A 21,522-nucleotide genomic window follows, 5' to 3' on the forward strand; every position below is an offset into this window, starting at 1 on the left:
AGAGGTAGGTGTCGTTAGTTGTCTCTGATTGAGAATCATACTTAGGTAGTCTGGGTTTCACTGTTGTTTTGTGGGTGATTGTTTCCGTGTCTGTTCGCCACACAGTACTGTTTCGGTTTTGTTCACGTTTATTGTTTTGTATTCATTGAGTGTTCAGTTTATGTTTTTAAATAAACAACCATGGACACTTACCACGCCGCATCTTGGTCCGATCCTTGCTACACCTCCTCTTCAGATGAAGAGGAGGAAAACCTTTACAGAAGGCTACAGTACTAACTAGGTCTTCCAATGGTGAGACTACTGTTGGCATCTAAAGATTATGCATCCAACTGAATTAAATCAAATAAAATGTAAATACAGTGGAGCAAAAAAGTATTTAGTTAGCCACCAATTGTGCAAGTTATCCCACTTAAAAAGATGAGAGAGGCCTGTAATTTTCAGTCTTGCCAGCCTGGTGCAGGTCTACAATTTTGTTTCTGGTGTCCTTTGACAGCTCTTTGGTCTTGGCCATAGTGGAGTTTGGAGTGTGACTGTTTGAGGTTGTGGACAGGTGTCTTTTATACTGATAACAAGTTCAAACAGGTGCCATTAATACAGGTAACGAGTGGAGGACAGAGGAGCCTCTTAAAGAAGAAGTTACAGGTCTGTGAGAGCCAGAAATCTTGCTTGTTTGTAGGTGATCAAATACTTATTTTCCACCATAATTTGCAGATAAATTTGTTAAAAATCCTACAGTGTAATTTTCTGGATTTCTTTTCTCATTTTGTCTGTCATAGTTGAAGTGTACCTATGATGAAAATTACAGGCCTCTCTCATCTTTTTAAGTGGGAGAACTTGCACAATTGGTGGCTGACTAAATACTTTTTTGCCCCACTGTATAACAGACTGACCCTATCCCCCCGTCACATAAACTACTGCAGCATAAATACTGGAGGCTGAGACAGGAGGAGTCAGGAGACACTGTGGCCCCATCCGATGATACCTCCGGACAGGGCCAAACAGGCAGGATATAACCCCACCCACTTTGCCAAAGCACAGCCCCCACACCACTAGAGGGATATCTTCAACCACCAACTTACCATCCTGAGACAAGGCCGAGTATTGCCCACAAAGATCTCCGCCACGGCACAACCCAAGGGGGGGCGCCAACTCAGACAGGAAGACTACGTCAGTGACTCAACCCACTCAAGTGACGCACCCCTCCTAGGGACGGCATGGACGGCATTAAAGCTTGCAGGTAAGGGCAACAGCAATGTTGTAGCATACAGGAGATACAGATATCACCTGGCCTTTTATTGAAATCTACATAGCATTGATGTGAATCACACTGCGGCTCTCTCAATTATACGCGCCTTTACGGATTGTGGATGTTGTGAATGGCTGTTTACAAATGTATAAATGTAGCCTATGTAACCCAACAATTTCATTAAAGAAGTGCCTATCAATCATTGCCTATCAATCATTGTTTTTTGCGTCCCGTGGACAGCCAGTGAAAAATGTGTTGCTGCATAGTGTGGATCCCAGCCTACACGGAATACAAGTTTGAGGGAATTCCTCTCTTCTAAACTCTGTGGTGTTGTGCTCCACATACTGTCAAAAACAAGTTTAATTTCAAAAGACCACAAGTGGGGCTTTTAATTGCTCAATCCAATTTGTGCTGATTCAGTATTTGTTCCACTGGCCTAACATGCCTGCTCAAACTTGTACACTTTTAATAGGCTAGACTTCAACAGCTGAAATTATCGAGATATGAAAGTGTCACCAAGAAAAACGTACACAATAGGCCGGCGATAATTTTAACATTGCTTTGATGTGATTGGCTCAATCAGTCCTCCATGACAACAAAAACATAAACAACAGAGTAGGCTAATAAGTCCTTAGGTTTGCGGTTATCTTCATGTAAAACAATTTTTCTCATCAATGTTTCCAAGTCATATTCTTGAAGATCAAGGGGTATTTAATCAATTGTAATGACTGGAAATCTGACAGACTTTGGTTTTAATTGTAAAGATATCCTAATCGTATTATTATCTGTATTGAAGGAGAAAGCAATGGGTTAGAAACATACCTAACCCATGAAGTTAAATGCAACATCAATATATGACCAGATATGTAAAATATAAAATAGATGTCATTCAATTGTTAATATTCATTATTATCAGTGGTGGAAAAAGTACTCAATTGTCATACTTGAGTAAAAGTAATAGGAAATGACTAGTAAAAGTAAAAGGGAAAGTCACCCAGCAAAATATTACTTGAGTAAAAGTCTAAAAGTATTTGGTTTTAAATATAAAATAAGTACCAAAAGTAAATGGAAGTGCTAAAAAGTACTTAAGTATCAAAAGTAAAAGTATAAACCATTTCAAATGACTCATATTAAGCAAACCAGACAGCACAATTGTCTTCTTTTTTTAGACAGATAGCCAGGGGCACACTCCAACACTCAGACATAATTTACAAGCAAAACATTTGTGTTTAGTGAGTCCTCCAGAACAGAGGCAGCAGAGATGACCAGGGATGTTCTCTTGATAAGTGTGTGAATTGGACCATTTTCCTGTCAACATGTAACGAGTAAATGTATGGAGTAAAAGTACATTATTTTCTTTAGTAATGGTAGTGAAGTAAAAGTAAAAGTTGGCAAAAATGTAAATAGTAAATTAACGTACAGATACCCCAAAAAACTACTTGAGTAGTACTTTAACGTATTTTTGTATTCTAATGACTCTTAGTAAGAAAGTAATCTAAAAGTAACTGAAAGTAATCAGATTATGTTACTGAGTTTGGGTAATACAAAAGTTAACTTACTGAATACAATTTTGGACAGGTAACTTGTAACTGTAACGGATCACATTTATAAAGAGACCTATACAACCCTGCAAGCAGGGCAGAGGTCCTGGTTTCAGTGTGAGCCATCTCAGGAGGAAGTGGTACTTGCTTAGCAAGCAGCGTGTGACTTCTGTAACAGTGGTGACTCGGATGAGCAGTTGGGCTCAGCTTGACAGCTGGGGTCGCTGTGCAGTGGGTTTAAAGGGGGTGAGTGTAAGCTAGCTTGAAATGTTGCGGATGGAGACATCCAATTTGTACCTTTTGGGTGGCTCAACCCATTGGAACCAGAACTTTCTACAAAATCTATAACTATTCAACATTGACATGATGTTTATAAGAGAAAATGTCAGGAAGAAAGCCCCCAGCCCCACATCTGTGATGGGAGTTTCTAGGAGAGCCCTGCCCAACAGGGTGGGGCAGACAGGGGCATGGGGAACCATGCCTAGAGTGGTGGTTCATCTCCATCACTATCTCCTCAGCCTGGCTGATATAGGCTGTGATTGACAGCACTTGCTCTGTTCACCTGTGGTAAAACAGTACATATTTCATCATCCTCCCTGTGCTTCATGTCCATTCTGACCTGTTTATTCTTTAATTGGGGATCCCATACTGTGGTTTGCACCACAAAGTAAATTAACCATGATTAATGTATGTATTAATTGCTAGAAAAGAAAAGGGAATGGTGTCAGGGAGGATTATTGTTTGGTCGTCCATCAATTCATAATTTAACTTTAACAGAAGCTTGTCTGAATCCACTGTTCACTGGAGTTATTTTACTGCTGGCTATTATTTATATTTAATTTCAGGTATCACTTTGGAGTTTTTTTGTTTCAGCAAAGGCAAAAAAATTTCGTTAGACCATCGAATGTTCATTGAAAAAAAAGCCTATTACAAAGTTATGACAGAAATTAGGACATCGAATAAATGTCAACGGATCCAATAGAAAGCACAGCAATCTGCACAACGCGTGTTGTCGGTCTGAGAACCAGCCATTGCACCTGTCAAAATCAAACTTCCAATCATCGCCTCGGAGTGGGTGGTGGTTTTCACTCAAGAGGCGTGGTTAAATACACAATTCCCAATAACATTTGGAGACAATGGGGAAAGGAGGGGGTGATGACCCACCGTTGGGGCGGGGCCAGTAACACAGCGTTATATTTTAGGTGGCTGCTAGGTAGCATCCATACTAAAGCCAAAAGCGGAGGAGTCCGAACGGATAGAAAGAGACCTACAGGGGAGCAGGCAGGAGGTTTAAACCTGTCATCGTTAGCAGCACTACCATCACCCTCCAACAACCAACAATTATATCAATTTGTTTAATCCTGAGACGTTTCTAGTGACAACGGACCAACACGGAGCCAAACGAGGAAGACGGAAAACGGCCCTCACTAACTTCTGCAATCATGATGTCAATGAACAGCAAACAACCTTTCAGTATGCATCCCATACTGCACGAGCCGAAATACACGCCTCTTCAATCGAGCTCGGAGGCCATCCGGAGGGCATGCATGCCCACTCACTCGGTGAGTTACTTGACATTCAAATGATCCAATTATCACGAATGAAAGGTATAGTCTCATAGCCTTAACGTTTTAATGCCAGGTGCACAAGTACAGTGAAATGCCCTTCTTGCTAGCTCTAAACCCAACAATGCAATAATCAATATAAATTGGAGGGGAGAATAGAACATGTGGAATTGGGTAAAAAAAACTTGCTAAATGCTTTGAATTTACACGAAAACCACGCATTGTCAATATGGTATTGTTAATAACATGTTTTCAGTCAGTCTCATGTCAAATTCGTCTCATTCCATGGTGCAGAGAAATGATGGAAGAGGATTGAAATATTCATTATTAACGAATAATCCAAAGTGATGGTGCAGTGGAGGATTTGGGCATATGAATAGTTGGGTTTATAGTCATGTATTGTATTGACATTACATTAACTTAACGATTTGATATTATGGATGATAAATTGCTTATTGTGGATAATGTAATTTATAGTCTTTCCTCAAAAGGTAAACATTTCAAACCTCTTGCGTAATGCATTTCCATTTTAAAAACAAACTGCCTGTTTGGGCAGCATTAATAACCTGTCTCCTCTCTGCTTCCCCTGCTCCTCTCCATCGCACAGCTGCAGGGCAACATCTTTGCCGGCTTTGATGAGACTTTACTGCAGAGGGCTGAAGCGCTGGCAGCGGTGGATATCGCAAAGAGCCATCCTTACAAGCCAGACGCGACTTACCACACCATGACCACCATGACCAGCATGACCTGTACCCCCACCTCGTCCTCGGCCCACCTCCATCACCCATCCGTGCTCACCTCGCACCACCACCACCACCCACATCACCAGGGCTCTCAGGGCCTAGATGGCGACCTTCTGGACCACCTGACCCCCGGCATGTCCATCTCCCTGGGAGGAATGCCCGGCTCTGACGTCTGCTCCACGGCCTCCCATCCGCACGCCCACATGTCCGCAATCAACCACATGCAACACCACCATCATCACCAACAGGCCATGAACATGCACCCCCACAGCATGGGTTCGCACACCTCACTGGGCGGCGGGGGGGACTCAGAGCCAGACCCCAGGGAGCTGGAGTCCTTCGCAGAGCGGTTCAAGCAGAGGCGGATCAAGCTGGGGGTGACGCAGGCGGATGTGGGCTCGGCCCTGGCGAACCTTAAAATCCCCGGGGTTGGTTGCCTCAGTCAGAGCACGATTTGCCGGTTCGAGTCCCTCACCTTGTCTCATAATAACATGGTGGCCCTAAAACCCATCCTGGAAGCTTGGCTGGAGGAGGCAGAGAGGGCGCAGCGGGAGAAAATGACCAAGCCGGAGATTTTCAACGGAGGAGACAAGAAGAGAAAACGTACCTCCATCGCTGCTCCGGAGAAGCGCTCTTTAGAGGCATATTTCGCCGTGCAGCCAAGGCCCTCGTCAGAGAAGATTGCAGCGATAGCCGAGAAACTGGACCTCAAAAAGAACGTGGTCAGGGTGTGGTTTTGCAATCAAAGGCAAAAGCAGAAAAGGATGAAGTTCTCTGCAACACACTAGGCCAAAGGCAGAGCAAAACTTTAATCGAATAGACAAATCAGAAACAAATAGGCACACGGCTAATGTGGCCAATCGAGGCTGGCAGACAAGATGCGCTTCGCTCCTTTGAATTGGATAAAGACTTGAAAACCAATATCCCCCGGGGCAAAACGTAGGCTATAACTTTTGACATTTAAAACTCAACATATCGACGAATACAATAACAGTGAAACAGGAGATCGAAGTCATCATACTCTTGAGGCGGAAAAGAGAAAACCCACCCCTTAACTCATGGCAATTATTGTACAAAAAAATTGAAATCGAATAATACTTGTTATTATTCTCTTGAGTCAGAATAACTGTTTTATATTTATCATTGTACATTTTTGTGAATACATTGCACCTGTTTGTGTGAAGAGCGCATCTAGTTCGTTATTTAAAAAAAAATGTTAATAGTCAAGTTGTTGTTTGCAGAAGATGCTTAGGGCTTAATGTTGTCATCATTATGTGTCTCAGAGATGGTTGCCTCTCCGTAACACGGGGGTATTACTGTAATCCATTGCATGGTTTACTCGTAGGGCGTTATGTGTGAATTTATAGTTCTAAAAACCCATCTGAATGCATTGCAATAAGAGAGCATACACACGGGCAAACGCACGTACACGCGGACATACACAGTATACTTCTCTGTGTCTACCTCATTACGCTAGTGTTGGCACATTCATGGTCATTTTGGACTGTATGAGTATAAAACACACAAAAATAATCGTTTATTCGTTTTTTTGTTTTTTTCCCCACAAAGTTATGGTTGAATTAGATGACTCACAGATATGTCGGCTAAACATGGTGTATGTCTGTACTAATTTCACTGCAATGATGCTTTGACAATCAAATGATTTAGAATAATTACGTTGTAAAACTGCCCTTTTCTGTCCTCACATGGAAACGAACATATTTGTGTTATTATTATTATCATTATTGGGCCATGGATGGAAATAATGGTTACATTGCATTCCCTGAGTTCAATGCACTTTGTAGATATTTTAAACATGAGCAATTGTTCACTTATTTATATTTTCACAATTTTACTTAGTTAGGTTTCTTTTTATTAACCTATTTATTTATTTGAACTTAATTTATTTACAATACAACGTATATTTGTGAATATGTGCTTTAATGTGTCTGTGTAAGCGACAGAAACTAAAATAAACCATGCACGTTTTACCTCATCTTCTCCTATAAGTTATTTTGGGGTAAATATATCAACAATCTCCATTCGATGTCTGTTCGTCTGCTAGAATGGAAAGCAGCTGGTGCTTTGAAATGAGAGAACACTCTCGTGATGGGAGGTTGACGGACCAGTTCTAGAGTGGAACAATTGAAATCTGTTTCTGATTTTGGTGGTGGGCAGAACTTGATGAAGACTACGCCAATGATCAAATCAATTGAGCGTATGAATGATTCCATTCGATAATGATTAATATATTATGATACATTCTGATTCAGATTTAGTTTATATTGATTTGTTTCAATGAGAAATAACATTTAGAATAAGCCATAATGGGGAGGGAATACATGATCGAGTCTAGATTAGGCCTATAATATTATCACTACCAAATGATTTGCCTACGTTTCACTTTTCCCTAGTACCAAAAGCAAAATACAAACTCGAACCTTGGTTACTACTCGAACCTTGAAAAATGGTTACTATTATTCCTCGCACCTCAGAAAACTTTGAATGAGACCGAGTCTTGTCATAAACTGTGGCCTTAAGGGTTTCATAACAAAAAAAAACGGGAGGCCATCAGACCAAATACGCTTTTAATTATTTACAAACATAAAACAAATACTTAGGTAAACTGTGGATGACACCATTAAATATTTTTAAGAGATAAGTTATTCGTTGATGCATATGATTTAGGCCGATAATACTTGACTGTGTCACTCTGAAGCAAAACTACATTTAGAGGAATGCTGAGGATTTAAAGATTACTGCAACAATTTAAGTAAATATAATCTGGCTAATAAATACATCAATCAATTATAAATATCAGCTTCTAATTAAGCAATATTGCACGAAGGGGTGTGGTATATGGTCAATATACCACGGCTAAGGGCATTTCTTTACGCAGAGTGCCTGGACACATCTTTTAGCCGTGGTATATCGGCCATATATCACAGACCCACGAAGTGCCTTATTGCTATTATAAACTGGTTACCAACGTAATTAGAGCAATATAAATAAATGTTTTGTCATACCAGTGTTATACGGTCTGTTATACCACAGATGTCAGCCAATCAGCGATCGGGGATCGAACCACCCAGTTTATAATTTATTTTTGACACCTCCTTTCCAGATAGACAGGTGTGTGTATGTAATCCAGATGTGTCCAAACTAGTTCAACCGGATGCCGAAGTCCGATAGCGGCCAGAGATTGTCAGTACAGAAAATGTTAGGGGTTCCAGTGCTCTCCCTTGTGTTCAGCGGACGGTTTCAGGCCTGTAAAACTCGTTATTAATGAATAATAAATATCAGCTGTTATGATACTATTGATTTTTGTATGTGTTTATTAAGAAGGAGATCTCCTCTCGCTGAATGGACTGCCGCCTTGTGTTGTCCAACACGCGCCCGGGTCCTTTTCTCTCGGAGCAACTCAATACAACCATTAGACTGTAGATTGGTATGGTGCTGTGCTACTGTTAGCGGGACGGAACTTCTTGATGTGACACATCAGGAGGGTTACCACTGAGGACTTAGAAATAGAATGGGGAGAATGAGGAAATGTGACAACAAAAATAATGATTAAAAAAAAAAACACATTGGTAGTCTAATATCTTAAAATACAACAAATGGATGGCTAAAAGGCCTAACCAGTAGGCTCGATCTATTGATATATAAGCTAATAATGTAGGCTAAAAGTAGTGATAAGCCAATAGGAAATCGAATTTCACCTTAATGCCAAAACTCATAGGCTTCATGTTAATTTACGTCATAAATAAATCACTACTTGTTTGAGCTCAAGGTTGGGACTAAAAACATACACAATATAACTAACGTAAAATATACCGTGTCTATAAAATGTATATAGTATGTATAAACTGGAAGTAGACCCCTAAGTGTTGCTGTCCATTAGGGTGGTAGGGTTACGGAAAATAATAAAGGAAAATAAATATGAAAATGCATACATACAGTACCAGTCAAAAGTTTGGACACACGTACTCATTCAAGGGTTTTTCTTTATTTTGACAATTGTCTACTTTGTAAGATAATAATGAAGACATCCACACTATGAAATAGCACATATGGAATCATGTAGTAACCAAAAAAGTATTAAACAAATTATAATATATTTTATATTTGAGATTCTTCAAAGTAGCCACCCTTTGCCTCGATTACAGCTTTGCACACTCTTGGCATTCTCTCAACCAGCTTCATGAAGAATGCTTTTCCAACAGTCTTGAAGGACATATCCCACATATTCTGAGCACTTGTTGGCTGCTTTCCTTCACTCAGTGGTCCAACTCATCCCAAACCATTGTGGATGAGTGATTGTGATTGTGGAGACCAGGTCATCTGATGCAGCACTCCATCACTTTCCTTCTTGGTCAAATAGCCCTTACACAGCCTGGAGGTGTGTTGGGTCATTGTCCTGTTGAAAAATAAATGATAGTCCCACTAAGTGCAAACCATATGGGATTGCGTATCGCTGCAGAATGATGTGGAAGCCATGCTGGTTAAGTGTGCCTTGAATTCGAAATAAATCACTGACAGTGTCACCAGAAAAGCACCCCCACACATCACACCTCCTCCTCTATGCTTCACGGTGGGAATCACACATGCAGAGATAATTTGTTCAGCTAATCTCCATCTCACAAAGACTCACAAATCTCATATTTGGACTCATCAGATCAAAGGAACAATTTCCACAGGACTAATGTCCATTTCTTGTGTTTCTTGTCCCAAGCAAGTCTCTTCTTATTATTGGTGTCCTTTAGTAGTGGTTTCTTTGCAGCAATTTGACAATGAAGGCATGATTCACGCAGTTTCTTCTGAACAATTGATGTTGAGATGTCTGTTACTTGAATTCTGTGAAGAATTTATATGGGATTTCATTTCTGAGGCTGGTAACTCTAATGAATTTATCCTCTGTGGCATAGGTCACTGTGGGTCTTCCTTTCCTGTGGCAGTCCTCATGAGAGCCAGTTTCATCATAGAGCTTGATGATTTTTGCAACTGCACTTGAAAAAACTTGAAAAGTTCTTGAAATGTTCCGCATTGACTGACCTTCATTTCTTAAAGTAATGATGGACTGCTTGTTTGAGCTGTTTTTGCCATAATATGGACTTGGTCTTGGCCCAAATAGGGCTATTTTCTGTATACCACCCCTATCTTGTCACAACACAAGTGATTGGCTCAAACGCATTAACAAGGGAAACAATTCCACAAAGGCAAAACAGTTCATTTAAATGCATTCCAGGTGACTAGCTCATGAAGCTGGTTGAGAGGATGCCAAGAGTGTGCAAAGCTGTCATCAAGGCAAAGGGTGGCTACTTTGAAGAATCTCAAATATGAAATATATTTTTATTTGTTTAACACTTTTTGGGTTACTAAAGGATTCCATTTGTGTCACTTCATAGTTTTGATGTCTTCACTATTATTCTACAATGTAGAAAATAGTAAAACAATTAAGAAAATCCCTTGATTGAGTAGGTGTGTCCAAGTTTGGGACTGGTACTGTGTATATATATAAAACATATATATTAATATATATATATATATATATACAGTATTTACTTAAAAATATATGGGTCATGCAAATGACACAGACAATTACATTGATAGAAGCCACAATCTCTCTGCAATAGTAAAGGTGATCTACACCCTAACAACAACAAAAACACCACTGGGTTGGTGACCCATAACCGAAGCAACTCAACTAGAAATGTTATTAAACTAGTATTTGGACTCCTAATTTCTATAGGCATTCTTAACAGGCTTTCAAACACTAGAATCGAAGATTGAAAAGTATTTTTTTGTTGCATTTTTTTGTTGCCTCGGCTGCATCTCATATCACCACATCCGCCAATGTAGGCCTTTCGCATCTCAAATCACCACATCCGCCAATGTAGACCTTTCACATCTCAAATCACCACATCCGCCAATGTAGACCTTTCACATCTCATATCACCACATCCGCCAATGTAGACCTTTCACATCTCAAATCTCCACATCCGCCAATGTAGACCTTTCACATCTCAAATCACCACATCCGCCAATGTAGGCCTTTCGCATCTCAAATCACCACATCCGCCAATGTAGGCCTTTCACATCTCAAATCACCACATCCGCCAATGTAGACCTTTCACATCTCAAATCACCACATCCGCCAATGTAGGCCTTTCACATCTCAAGTCACCACATCCGCCAATGTAGGCCTTTCACATCTCAAATCACCACATCCGCCAATGTAGACCTTTCACATCTCAAATCACCACATCCGCCAATGTAGGCCTTTCACATCTCAAGTCACCACATCCGCCAATGTAGGCCTTTCACATCTCAAATCACCACATCCGCCAATGTAGACCTTTCACATCTCATATCACCACATCCGCCAATGTAGACCTTTCACATCTCAAATCTCCACATCCGTCAATGTAGGCCTTTCGCATCTGCAGTGGAAGGTGGCCGAGCTACAGCGGTGTTTGTCAGTCCAGGATACTTCTCACGAAAACGTCTGTAGCATCTGAAGGAGATGGTGTTCTCCGTGTTGCTCTACACTCCCACAAGCCTCACAATCCATCTGAAGGTAGCCTGGTACCAGTTAAAAATGTTTTATATGGAATTATACACTGCGAATACCATACATTAGGAAATAAGGAAAATATTGAGTTGCAACCCTCAGAACACCCTGAATTCATCAAAAGCGTTCCACAGGGATGTTGGCCCATGTTGACTTCGATGCTTCCCAAAATTGTGTAAAGTTGGCTAAATGTCCTTTGGGTGCTGGACCATTCTTGATTCACACGTGAAAAAACCCAGCAGCTTTGCAGATCTTGACACAAACCGGTGCACCTGGCACCTACTACCATACCCCATTCAAAGGCATTAAACATGTTTGTCTCAATTGTCTCAATTGTCTCAAGGCTTAAAAATCCTTCTTTATTAACCTGGATTCACCTGGTCAGTCCATGTCACGGAAAGAGCAGGTGTTCTTAATGTTTTGTATACTCAGTGTACATGGAAGTAGTTTAGTGTAGAAAAAAGGGGGTTAAATATGTGTAAAAAAAAATCCTGATCTTTCTTATATCTATCAGATATCGGACAGACACTTTAATACAAACTTCCTTTTGATTTATTTTTTACTATCTGTTTTTCCATGTGTGAATCTGTTATTCAGTGCATTTCTATTTTTTTTTATACCTAAAGAGGTCCTAAAATTCAAAACCAAATAGCTACTGTAAATGATCCTTGGTATGAGCATCTTATAACAATTCCATATGTTAGCATAGGGGTTTTATTTCATACTTTTAATTCTGAATATTGCATTCAGGACAGAAACTCCTCATCCATACATCCCATGTTCTTTCTCAATATTGACAAATATTGTGCCCTAGTAGGCATGTGCTGATATGTTGGCCTAACAAAGAATGTAGTACATCATTTCATCAATGATTTATAATTGAACAGTACTCCAATTGATGTGTATAAATTATAAATATAGGCTAAATAACCATGTATAATCAAGGTTAGCTGTGTATCGAGTTTAACAGCACGTTTAAGATATACAGTGCACTCAAAAAGTATTCACACCCCTTAATTGAGTTTAAAATGCATTCAATTGAGATGTTGTGTCACTGGCCTACACACAATACTCCATTATGGCAAGGTGGAATTATATTTTTAGAACATTTTTAAAATGTATGAAAAATGGAAAGCTGAAATGTCTTTAGTCAATTGGTATTCAACCCCTTTGTTATGGCAAGACTAAATAAATTCAGGAGTAAAAATGTGCTTAACAAGTCACACAATAAGTTACATGGACTGTATGCAATTATTGTGTTTAAATATAAATTAAATATAAATCCTTCCGAAATCAGTTGCTGGAGAGGAAGGAAACCTCTCAGGGAATTCACCATGAGGCCAATGGTGACTTTAAAACAGTTTAACGGCTGTAATAAATGGCTGAGCATTGATCAACAACATTGCAGTTACTCCACAATACTAACATACAATTGAAGTCGGAAGTTTACATACACTTAGGTTGGAGTCATTAAAACTTGTTTTTCAACCACTCCACAAATTTCTTGTTAACAAACTATAGTTTTGGCAAGTCGGTTAGGGCATCTACATTGTGCAAGACACAATTAATATTTTCGACAATTGTTTACAGACAGATGATTTCACTTATAATTCACTGTATCACATTTCCAGTGGGTCAGAAGTTTACATACACTAAGTTGACTGTGCCTTTTAAACGGCTTGGAAAATTCCAGAAAATGATGTCATGGCTTTAGAAGCTTCTGATAGCCTAATTGACATAATTTGAGTCAAACTCATTGCCTCTTTGCTTGACATCATGGGAAAAGCAAAAGAAAGACCTCAACATTTTTTATTGTAGATCTCCACAAGTCTGGTTCATCCTTGGGAGCAATTTCCAAATGCCTGAAGGTACCACGTTCATCTGTACAAACAATAGTACGCAAGTATAAACACCATGGGTCCACGCAGCCATCATACCGCTCAGGAAGGAGACTTGTTCTGTCTCCTAGAGATGAACGTACTTTGGTGCGAAAAGTGCAAATCAATCCCAAAACAACAGCAAAGGACCTTGTGAAGATGCTGGAGGAAACAGGTACAAAAGTATCTATATCCACAGTAAAATGAGTCCTATATCTACATAATCTGAAAGGCTGCTCAGCAAGGAACAAGCCACTGCTCCAAGTCAGACTACGGTTTGCAACTGCACATGGGGACAAAGATCGTATTTTTTGGAGAAATGTCCTCTGGTCTGATGAAACAAAAATAGAACTGTTTGGCCATAATCACCATCGTTATGTTTCGGAGGAAAAATGGGGAGGCTTGCAGGCTGAAGAGCACCATCCCAACCGTGAAGCACAGGGGTGGCAGCATCATGTTGTGGGGGTGCTTTGCTGCAGGAGGGACTGGTGCACTTCACAAAATAGATGGCATCATGAGATAGGAAAATGATGTGGAAATATTGAAGCAACATCTCAAGACATCAGTCAGGAAGTTAAAGCTTGGTCGCAAATGGTCTTCCAAATGGACAATGACCCCAAGCATACTTCCAAAGTTGTGGCAAAATGGCTTAAGGACAACAAAGTCAAGGTATTGGAGTGGCCATCACAAAGCTCTGACCACAATCCTATATATCATTTGTGGGCAGAACTGTGTGAGAAAGGAGGCCTACAAACCTGACTCAGTTACACCAGCTCTGTCATGAGGAATGGGCCAAAATTCACCCAACTTATTGTGGGAATCTTATGGAAGACTACCTGAAACGTTTGACCCAAGTTAAACAAATTATAGGCAATGCTTCCAAATACGAATTGAGTGTATGTATACTTCTGACCCACTGGGAATGTGATGAAAGACATCAAATCTGAAATAAATCATTCTCTCTACTATTATTCTGACATTTCACATTCTTAAAATAAAGTGGTGATCCTAACTGACCGAAGACAGGGAATTTGTATTAGGATTAAATGTCAGGAATTGTGAAAAACTGAGTTTAAATGTATTTGGCTAAGGTGTATGTAAATGTCTGACTTCAACTGTAAATGACAGAGTGAAAAGAAAGAAGCTTGTACAGAATAAAAAATATTTAAAAACATGCATCTGGTTTGCAATAAGGCACTAAAGTAAAACTGTGCAAAATATGGCAATAAATGAACTTTATGTCCTGAATACAAAGCGTTACGTTTTGGGAAAACACTACACAAAACATCACTGAGTACCACTCTTCATATTTTCAAGCATGGTGGCGGCTGCAGCATGCTTGTCATCGACAGGGACTAGGGAGTTTTTTAGGACAAACATTTATGGAATAAAGATAAGAACAGGCAAAATCCTAGAGGAAAACCTGGTTCAGTCTGCTTTCCAACAGACACTGGGAGACAAATTCACATTCCAGCAGGACAATAACCTAAATACTGTGAATACTTATGTAAATTAGATACTTTCATATTTCATTTTCCATAATTTTAAAACATTTTCTAAAAACATGTTTTCACTTTATCATTATGGGATTGGACTACTGTGTGTAGAAGAGTGAAAGTTATAATTGTTTTGAATTCCATTTTGTAACACAACAAAATCTGCAATAAGTCATGGGTTATGAATACTCTCTGAAGGCACTGTATGAACTTGAGATATAAACAAACATTAGCTTTTCAATCTCTCTGGTCATCAGTTTAGGGTGAAAATGATTCATCAGATTATGAAAAATACAACTGTTTTAGATCATTATGCTTTTCTGGCTCTCCGCTTCACTCAATTTTCGTCTAAAATGACATACCTGAATCTAACTGCCTGTAGCTCAGGATCTGAAGCAAGGATATGCATATTCTTGATACCATTTAAAAGGAAACACTATTAAAAGATAATACAAATAAAAGCATTATTTTTTTGTATTGTTTTTGTACCATCATCTGTGAAATGCAAGAGAAAGGCCATAATGTATTATTCCAGCCCAGGTGCAAATAGATCTTGGCCACTGGATGGCAGCAGTGTATGTGGAAAGTTTTAGACTGATCCAATGAACCATTTCATTTCGGTTTAAAATTTTGTCCAGACTGCCCAAATGTGCCTAATTGGTTTATTAATACATTTTCAAGTTCATAACTGTGCACTGTCCTCAACCAATTGCATGGTATTATTTCATTGTACTAGCTACTGTAAACTGGACAGTGCAGTTAGATTAACAAGAATTTAAGCTTTCTGCCAATATCAGATATGTCTATGTCCTGGGAAATGTTATTGTAACTTACAACCTCATGCTAATCGCATTAGCCTACGTTAGCTCAACCGTCCCGCATGGGTTAAAATAGCCTACAGGTTTATTGTTTTTCATGTATCCTATGGACATAGGTAGCCTCACTGGCCACCTATATTTATGCTATATGCCTATATTTGTATTACATATTCCGAGCCTTATAAACCTGCACTGACAAACCCGTTGATTAAATTCTTATTTGTTTCAGCCGAGTAGAGCAGATTGTCGTGGATGAGTGAATAAAAGACTGAGTCCCAGGACAGTCTTCGTTAATTGTTTGATTTAAATAATTAACGCACGGAAGGCCTTATTTTCTATTTTGTGTTTTCCTGTACAATCCTAAACAAGAGCCTTGCTACGCAAATCAGATTCCTTCTGCTCAAACCGGCAGAGGCTGATGTCAAGTCCCTGAAAAGGTATTGATAATGCGCACACACACAACACACTGTTCCAAGCACATTGCCGCATCATCAGCACACTGTATAATGTGAGTTTATAAAACGATTAAGGGGATATTGTTATGTCCGGATACTAGATTAATTTAGGCACACAGATCTGCGTGGCCAAGCCCAATATATATTAAACATGATGCAATCCACAACTGCTGCTGCCACTGACAGACCTTCACATTCCACACTGATCGAATAATAACTGCCAAAACTCAATGTGATGATTTGTTAATGGACCATAGGCTACAAACGAATGAACACAACGGCCAGTCTTCACCTTCCGATTTGCATAGCCTTTAAAGAGCATGTAGGCCTACAGTATTTACTAACCATTGAAAGGAAAATAACATATAGATGATACAAATCAGGAGTGAAAAGTAGGCTACAAGGTTTTAGTCTTGTGAGTGTATTTTGTAACAGTGCATTATAAAGGCTAAGACTGCGCAAATATAAAAGCGTAGGTATAATTCCCTGATAATTCCATACTTTAGATTTCCATTTCTTCTCATGATTCCTCCTTTGACTAGTGTTTTCCATGAAGCAGAAAGCGCATTTTCATAAATAGACCTTGGCCAAGCGCTGCGTATGAAATTTTAATGAAGCCAGAGTCTTGAGTGCAGCGCGAGGGCCTTGGAGATTCATCGCTCCCTCTGATACATTACTATGGCTTTCTCCTCGCTCGCAAACACACACAGCAGCCACTGACTGCTTCAACCGGAGGCCGGCCGCACTATTGACAGCCTGGTTGGATAATAAAGTAGAACAAGAGTAGCGAGGGGGCCCTGATTTTTAGTATTTTATTCGAGTTTTATTTATCTTTGTTAAGGGTCACCCCGGTTAGCCATGATCCCTTCCGTTGCATGGGTAAACAAGTTCACCATGCATCCATCCACCCACTATCTGATGGCCAGAACACACACAGACGCGCGCGCGCACACACACGCACACACACACACGCAAAAACACGGCATTGGAAGTGTTCAATCCCGGCGATGCAATATTTATCAGCGACGTTAGAATATAAATCCCGCCTTCAGCTCGTCTGAGGGCTTACATTTAGGAAGGCAAACACCCACTAAACGCAAACGGCTAAACTACTGCTGCCACGAAAGGTGTGTTGTTACTACATTGTCTGTTGCGAGGGCAACAATGGTGGACTGGGGGTAGATCTATGGCTCCATATAACGTGCTTATAAAAGGATTTGCAGGAATGGAGGTGAGACTGAGTTGGGATCAAATTGATGTTGACAAGGTGAACAGGGAATATCTTTGTAGCGGTTGTTGTCTCTGGTTTGAATTAGAGGGGATAAAATAAAAAACAAATACGCATAATTTGATCTCCCCCGAGCATGCCAGAAGATGCAATATCCTGAAAACATGCATATTCGACAGTAATTAAAACATGGCGTCGTAATTTGGAACATTGTATAGATAATCAAGCCTTAATGAATGTCGGGGCGGGCCGGGCGGCTAATCAAACGCGGGAGTTATGAGTTTTAATGGGCACAGAACATTCTGACAGTTCCAGGATCAGCATCATTCCATGTCACTCAACCCACCATGCAGCACGCACGTAAACAACTGATTATGGGTCTATGTTGTTAAAGGAGAGGCATTTTGCAACCTGCCTAAAAAGAGGCATTTATGCAAGCAATAAAATAAATATAAGCTAGAGGTAGGTTACAATACACCAGAAGATCTTTTAAAAAGCTAGGGAAGTTCTGAACAAAATGAAAAATGCAATTGCATATGAATAATGAAAAATTTCGCAGCTGCAAAAATCCAATATGTACAAAACAGGAATCCCAAATGATATTGAGGGGAAACCCTTATCAGTCTCATGTGAAACTTTGGGGAATCCTGAAAGAACAATGTCTTTATTCTAAATCAACAGATCTCAGGGAAATGTGCCCGTATTCCACTGAGTCCAAAACGAGCCCTGACCAAACAGACAACATCTTACAGTCCCTGTAAAAATGAATAAACTATAAGGACACAGCTTAGTAGAGGATCATGGAAGGATGATTTTTACCCCTTAATACTTAATAATGTACCTAGAAGGAGGATAATAAGCCCTTCAAATAATTGAATGAATACACATTTCAGATAATTCCATTTCTCTTTTATCTCAATCATAAGGCTATCTTTAAATTATTAATATTTTGACAATGTGATCAATATTTCAAAACAATCGAAAAATGCACAGATTCTGGATACATAACATAATCCATTTGATCAAATGCGTGTTAAAATGATTTACATTCAAATAAAGATAGAGATGGCAAAAAGCAAACATAATACTCCAACTCAATGCCAATAAATAAATGTTTATCTGCTATTCAAACGGGTCCAGCCTTGGCTCTCATGTTCAATGACCTGTGATCTAGACTTTCATGCGGCTGCTCTAAAATTCGACCGCCTGCATTACTAGGTGCTCAAGAGTTAAAGGCATGGTAAGCATGTTTTTTTAATGTGGATGGATTCGGGGCTGCTCCGGAGAAGGATGTTTCCAAACACACTGGAGATCTTGCTTATTCCACAGACACTGCGCTGTAGGCCTATAGCTGCTTTCGCAAATCAGGGATAGAGACAGTGACAGGGAGGCCTGAGGTTGAGCCATATGACAAAAAATGTACAGAAACGCTACAATTAATTATGGGGAGTAAAACGAAATATTTTTTAAGCAACACCTTATTTTGTTTGAAGAAAAAAGTAAATTACAATGGCTTTCAATTAATGTGATGAAGAAACATTTTGAAATACCTGAATATATGCTGCAATTACAAGCTAATAAACAGGTAAAATTTACAACTAAAATGATGGGAATGAGATTTAATAACGAATTGTGTAATACATTTAAATGTATTAAATTTAAATAACATAATAATTAAATATTAGTAGAATAAAAATATGTGTTATTATTATTATTATTGTTAGTAGTAGTAGTAGTAGTAGTAGATGTAGTGGTATTAGTACATGCATCAATATTGCCTCATATTGTCGAACTCAACTGAACTACAGCCAGAGATAATTCAGCACCTAGCAGCAAGGACAGCTCCACACTGCCGGCCAGCGACAGTGCAGAAACGAACTTAAATAAATCAATAAACACATAAACACACACACACACACACACACACACACACACACACACACACACACACACACACACACACACACACACACACACACACACACACACACACACACACACACACACACACACACACAGCAAGATTTTCAGAATCCTTATCCGGCCAAAATACTTCCTCATATTTTCTAACTCAACTGAACCACAGCCATAGATAATTCAGCATCTAGCACCTTGGACAGTTCCACACTACCAGAGAGTGCTGAAATTAACTCAAAATAATGCAAATAAACAGATAAATAAACACACACACACACACCAAACACACAGCAATATTTGATTTTCTGAATCCCCATCCAGCCAGTCACCCTAAAACAACTTGAACTCCCTCATGTCAATACATCATGAAGATGGTCATCTTATCCTTAATTGCATTGTTTAGTTTGCCCTTAAAATGTTGTGTAGATAAACGTTAATGAAAACCCAAAACAGGTTTGATGTAAGAGGCCTCCATTCAGATGCATAGACTAATGAGAATATTTAAAGGGAAATTCCACCACTTTTCAACCTCATATTCAATATCTCCAGCACAAAACCAGTGTCTACATAATGTGTTGTAGAAGGAAATATAGAGTTAAAAAGTTCTGCCCGATTACATCAACAACATTTTAAAAACAGTGATTTCCAAACACTAATATTTAAGGTGAACTGGGGAGCAAAAAAATACCCTCTGGCTAGAAACTCTTTGCAGGTTTTGAAAATTACTTTAAGTCTTACCCTGTGATGTCACAGAGAAGCATCTTGTAGGACCTTACTTCTGAGCTTTTAAGCATACATCATAGAAACCCGCCATTTTCATATGTAGACACTAGTATGGTGCTGGACATAATGAATATGAGGTTGAAAAGTGGTGGAATTGCCCTTTAAGAGAAAACTAAACAATGGTAGGATTTATTTATCCTCTCCCCATTATGCAAGTGGAAGACATAAACTGGGAGCATTCCAGAGTAGCTGTTGTTACATATTATAAGTGCAAGAATGTCTCAAATACTTGTCCTAGGCAGTTGTATGATTTGATTCAAGAAAGTTTATAATATTCAATACTAAAAGTCCTATGAATGCCCAGCTAAACCTTAAAAAAAAAACATATGTAAGCCTATTCAATTATTTAAATATGAATGAATTATACAACATAGTAAGTAGGCTAATTAATGGCAACTAATAACTTCTGCTATAATGTAGCTAATTTATAGGTGGCTTGGCTAAATAAACTTACCGAATGCTGGTTCATTTCGTTCAAACAGTATGCTTCATGGGTAAACAAATATAGCACTTCATTTGATCGTGTCTAAATATTATAACCTAATGTTTCAGAAAACGAATGAATTACCTAGGCTTTCTACATATGTAGCCTGGTTATTGTGGCAGTTAGACATTTTTCAGAATCAACAGGCAAACATGAGCAACCACATACAACACAAAAGCAGTACAAATATTTGACTGACTTAGAATGTAACACAAAACAAAAACAGATCTAAATATGAACTTCCATTTAATTCTAGTAAATATGTTGAACGTTCAAAGAAATGTATATAGCCTTCTAATCATGTCTCATAAATAATGTATTATAAACTGACAAGATGCCCAAGCCTACCACCGTCCAGTGCAACATAAACCCTGTTTACAGCTGGACACCAGCTAAACACATCCGTTTAGTTAAAGTACAATTTTAATTAAATGTAATTAATTGACGATGGTTATTTCTGGTTATGCATCTCGGATTAAATAGATGCAGTGCGGACTGACATCCTCTCATGTGCTGAAAGGCCATCTATCTCAGGGCAATCGATAGCCTACAAATTCAATGAGCTATGCTAAAGGAAGTTACAAGGGTTAGCAGGCACACAACCATGTATATTACAAAATAGGTTATTCACTGATAATTAAAAATGTCAACATGAAATTAGCTTCCTATTATTTAGGAATGTTTACGATTAGAAAAGCCTGAAAGCCCATCCGTTTGAAGAGAGTCATTCGAATTAATTTAAATATTTGTTTTATATTCAGATTAAAACAGTGTGTGTGTATGTGTGTGTGTGTGTGT

The 21,522-nt window shown here is 39.1% G+C and overlaps 1 protein-coding gene and 1 long non-coding RNA gene across 3 annotated transcripts in view; one reads left to right on the forward strand and one right to left on the reverse strand.

Annotated features, from left to right (window-relative positions):
• The window catches only part of LOC149979138 (uncharacterized), a 65,133-nt gene that overhangs the window by 16,839 nt on the left and 26,772 nt on the right, over nucleotides 1-21,522 (reverse strand). The window lies entirely within an intron of this gene.
• On the forward strand, nucleotides 705-7,091 carry LOC110537400 (brain-specific homeobox/POU domain protein 3). 2 transcript variants are annotated; one of them, XM_090192222.1, is made up of 3 exons: nucleotides 705-1,237; nucleotides 4,164-4,349; nucleotides 4,960-7,091. In XM_090192222.1, the coding sequence occupies exons 2-3, from the start codon at nucleotides 4,230-4,232 to the stop codon at nucleotides 5,881-5,883; spliced, it is 1,044 nt and encodes a 347-aa protein (XP_090048348.1). In that variant the 5' UTR covers nucleotides 705-1,237; nucleotides 4,164-4,229; the 3' UTR covers nucleotides 5,884-7,091. The 2 variants fall into 2 exon arrangements, with proteins under 2 accessions (XP_090048348.1, XP_021479095.1); XM_021623420.3 differs by lacking the exon at nucleotides 705-1,237 and having other exon boundaries at nucleotides 3,458-4,349.

This window comes from Oncorhynchus mykiss, chromosome 12 (assembly GCF_057628025.1).
Source record: "Oncorhynchus mykiss isolate SJ-2025 chromosome 12, ASM5762802v1, whole genome shotgun sequence".
In the NCBI taxonomy this organism is placed as follows: Eukaryota; Metazoa; Chordata; class Actinopteri; order Salmoniformes; family Salmonidae; genus Oncorhynchus; species Oncorhynchus mykiss.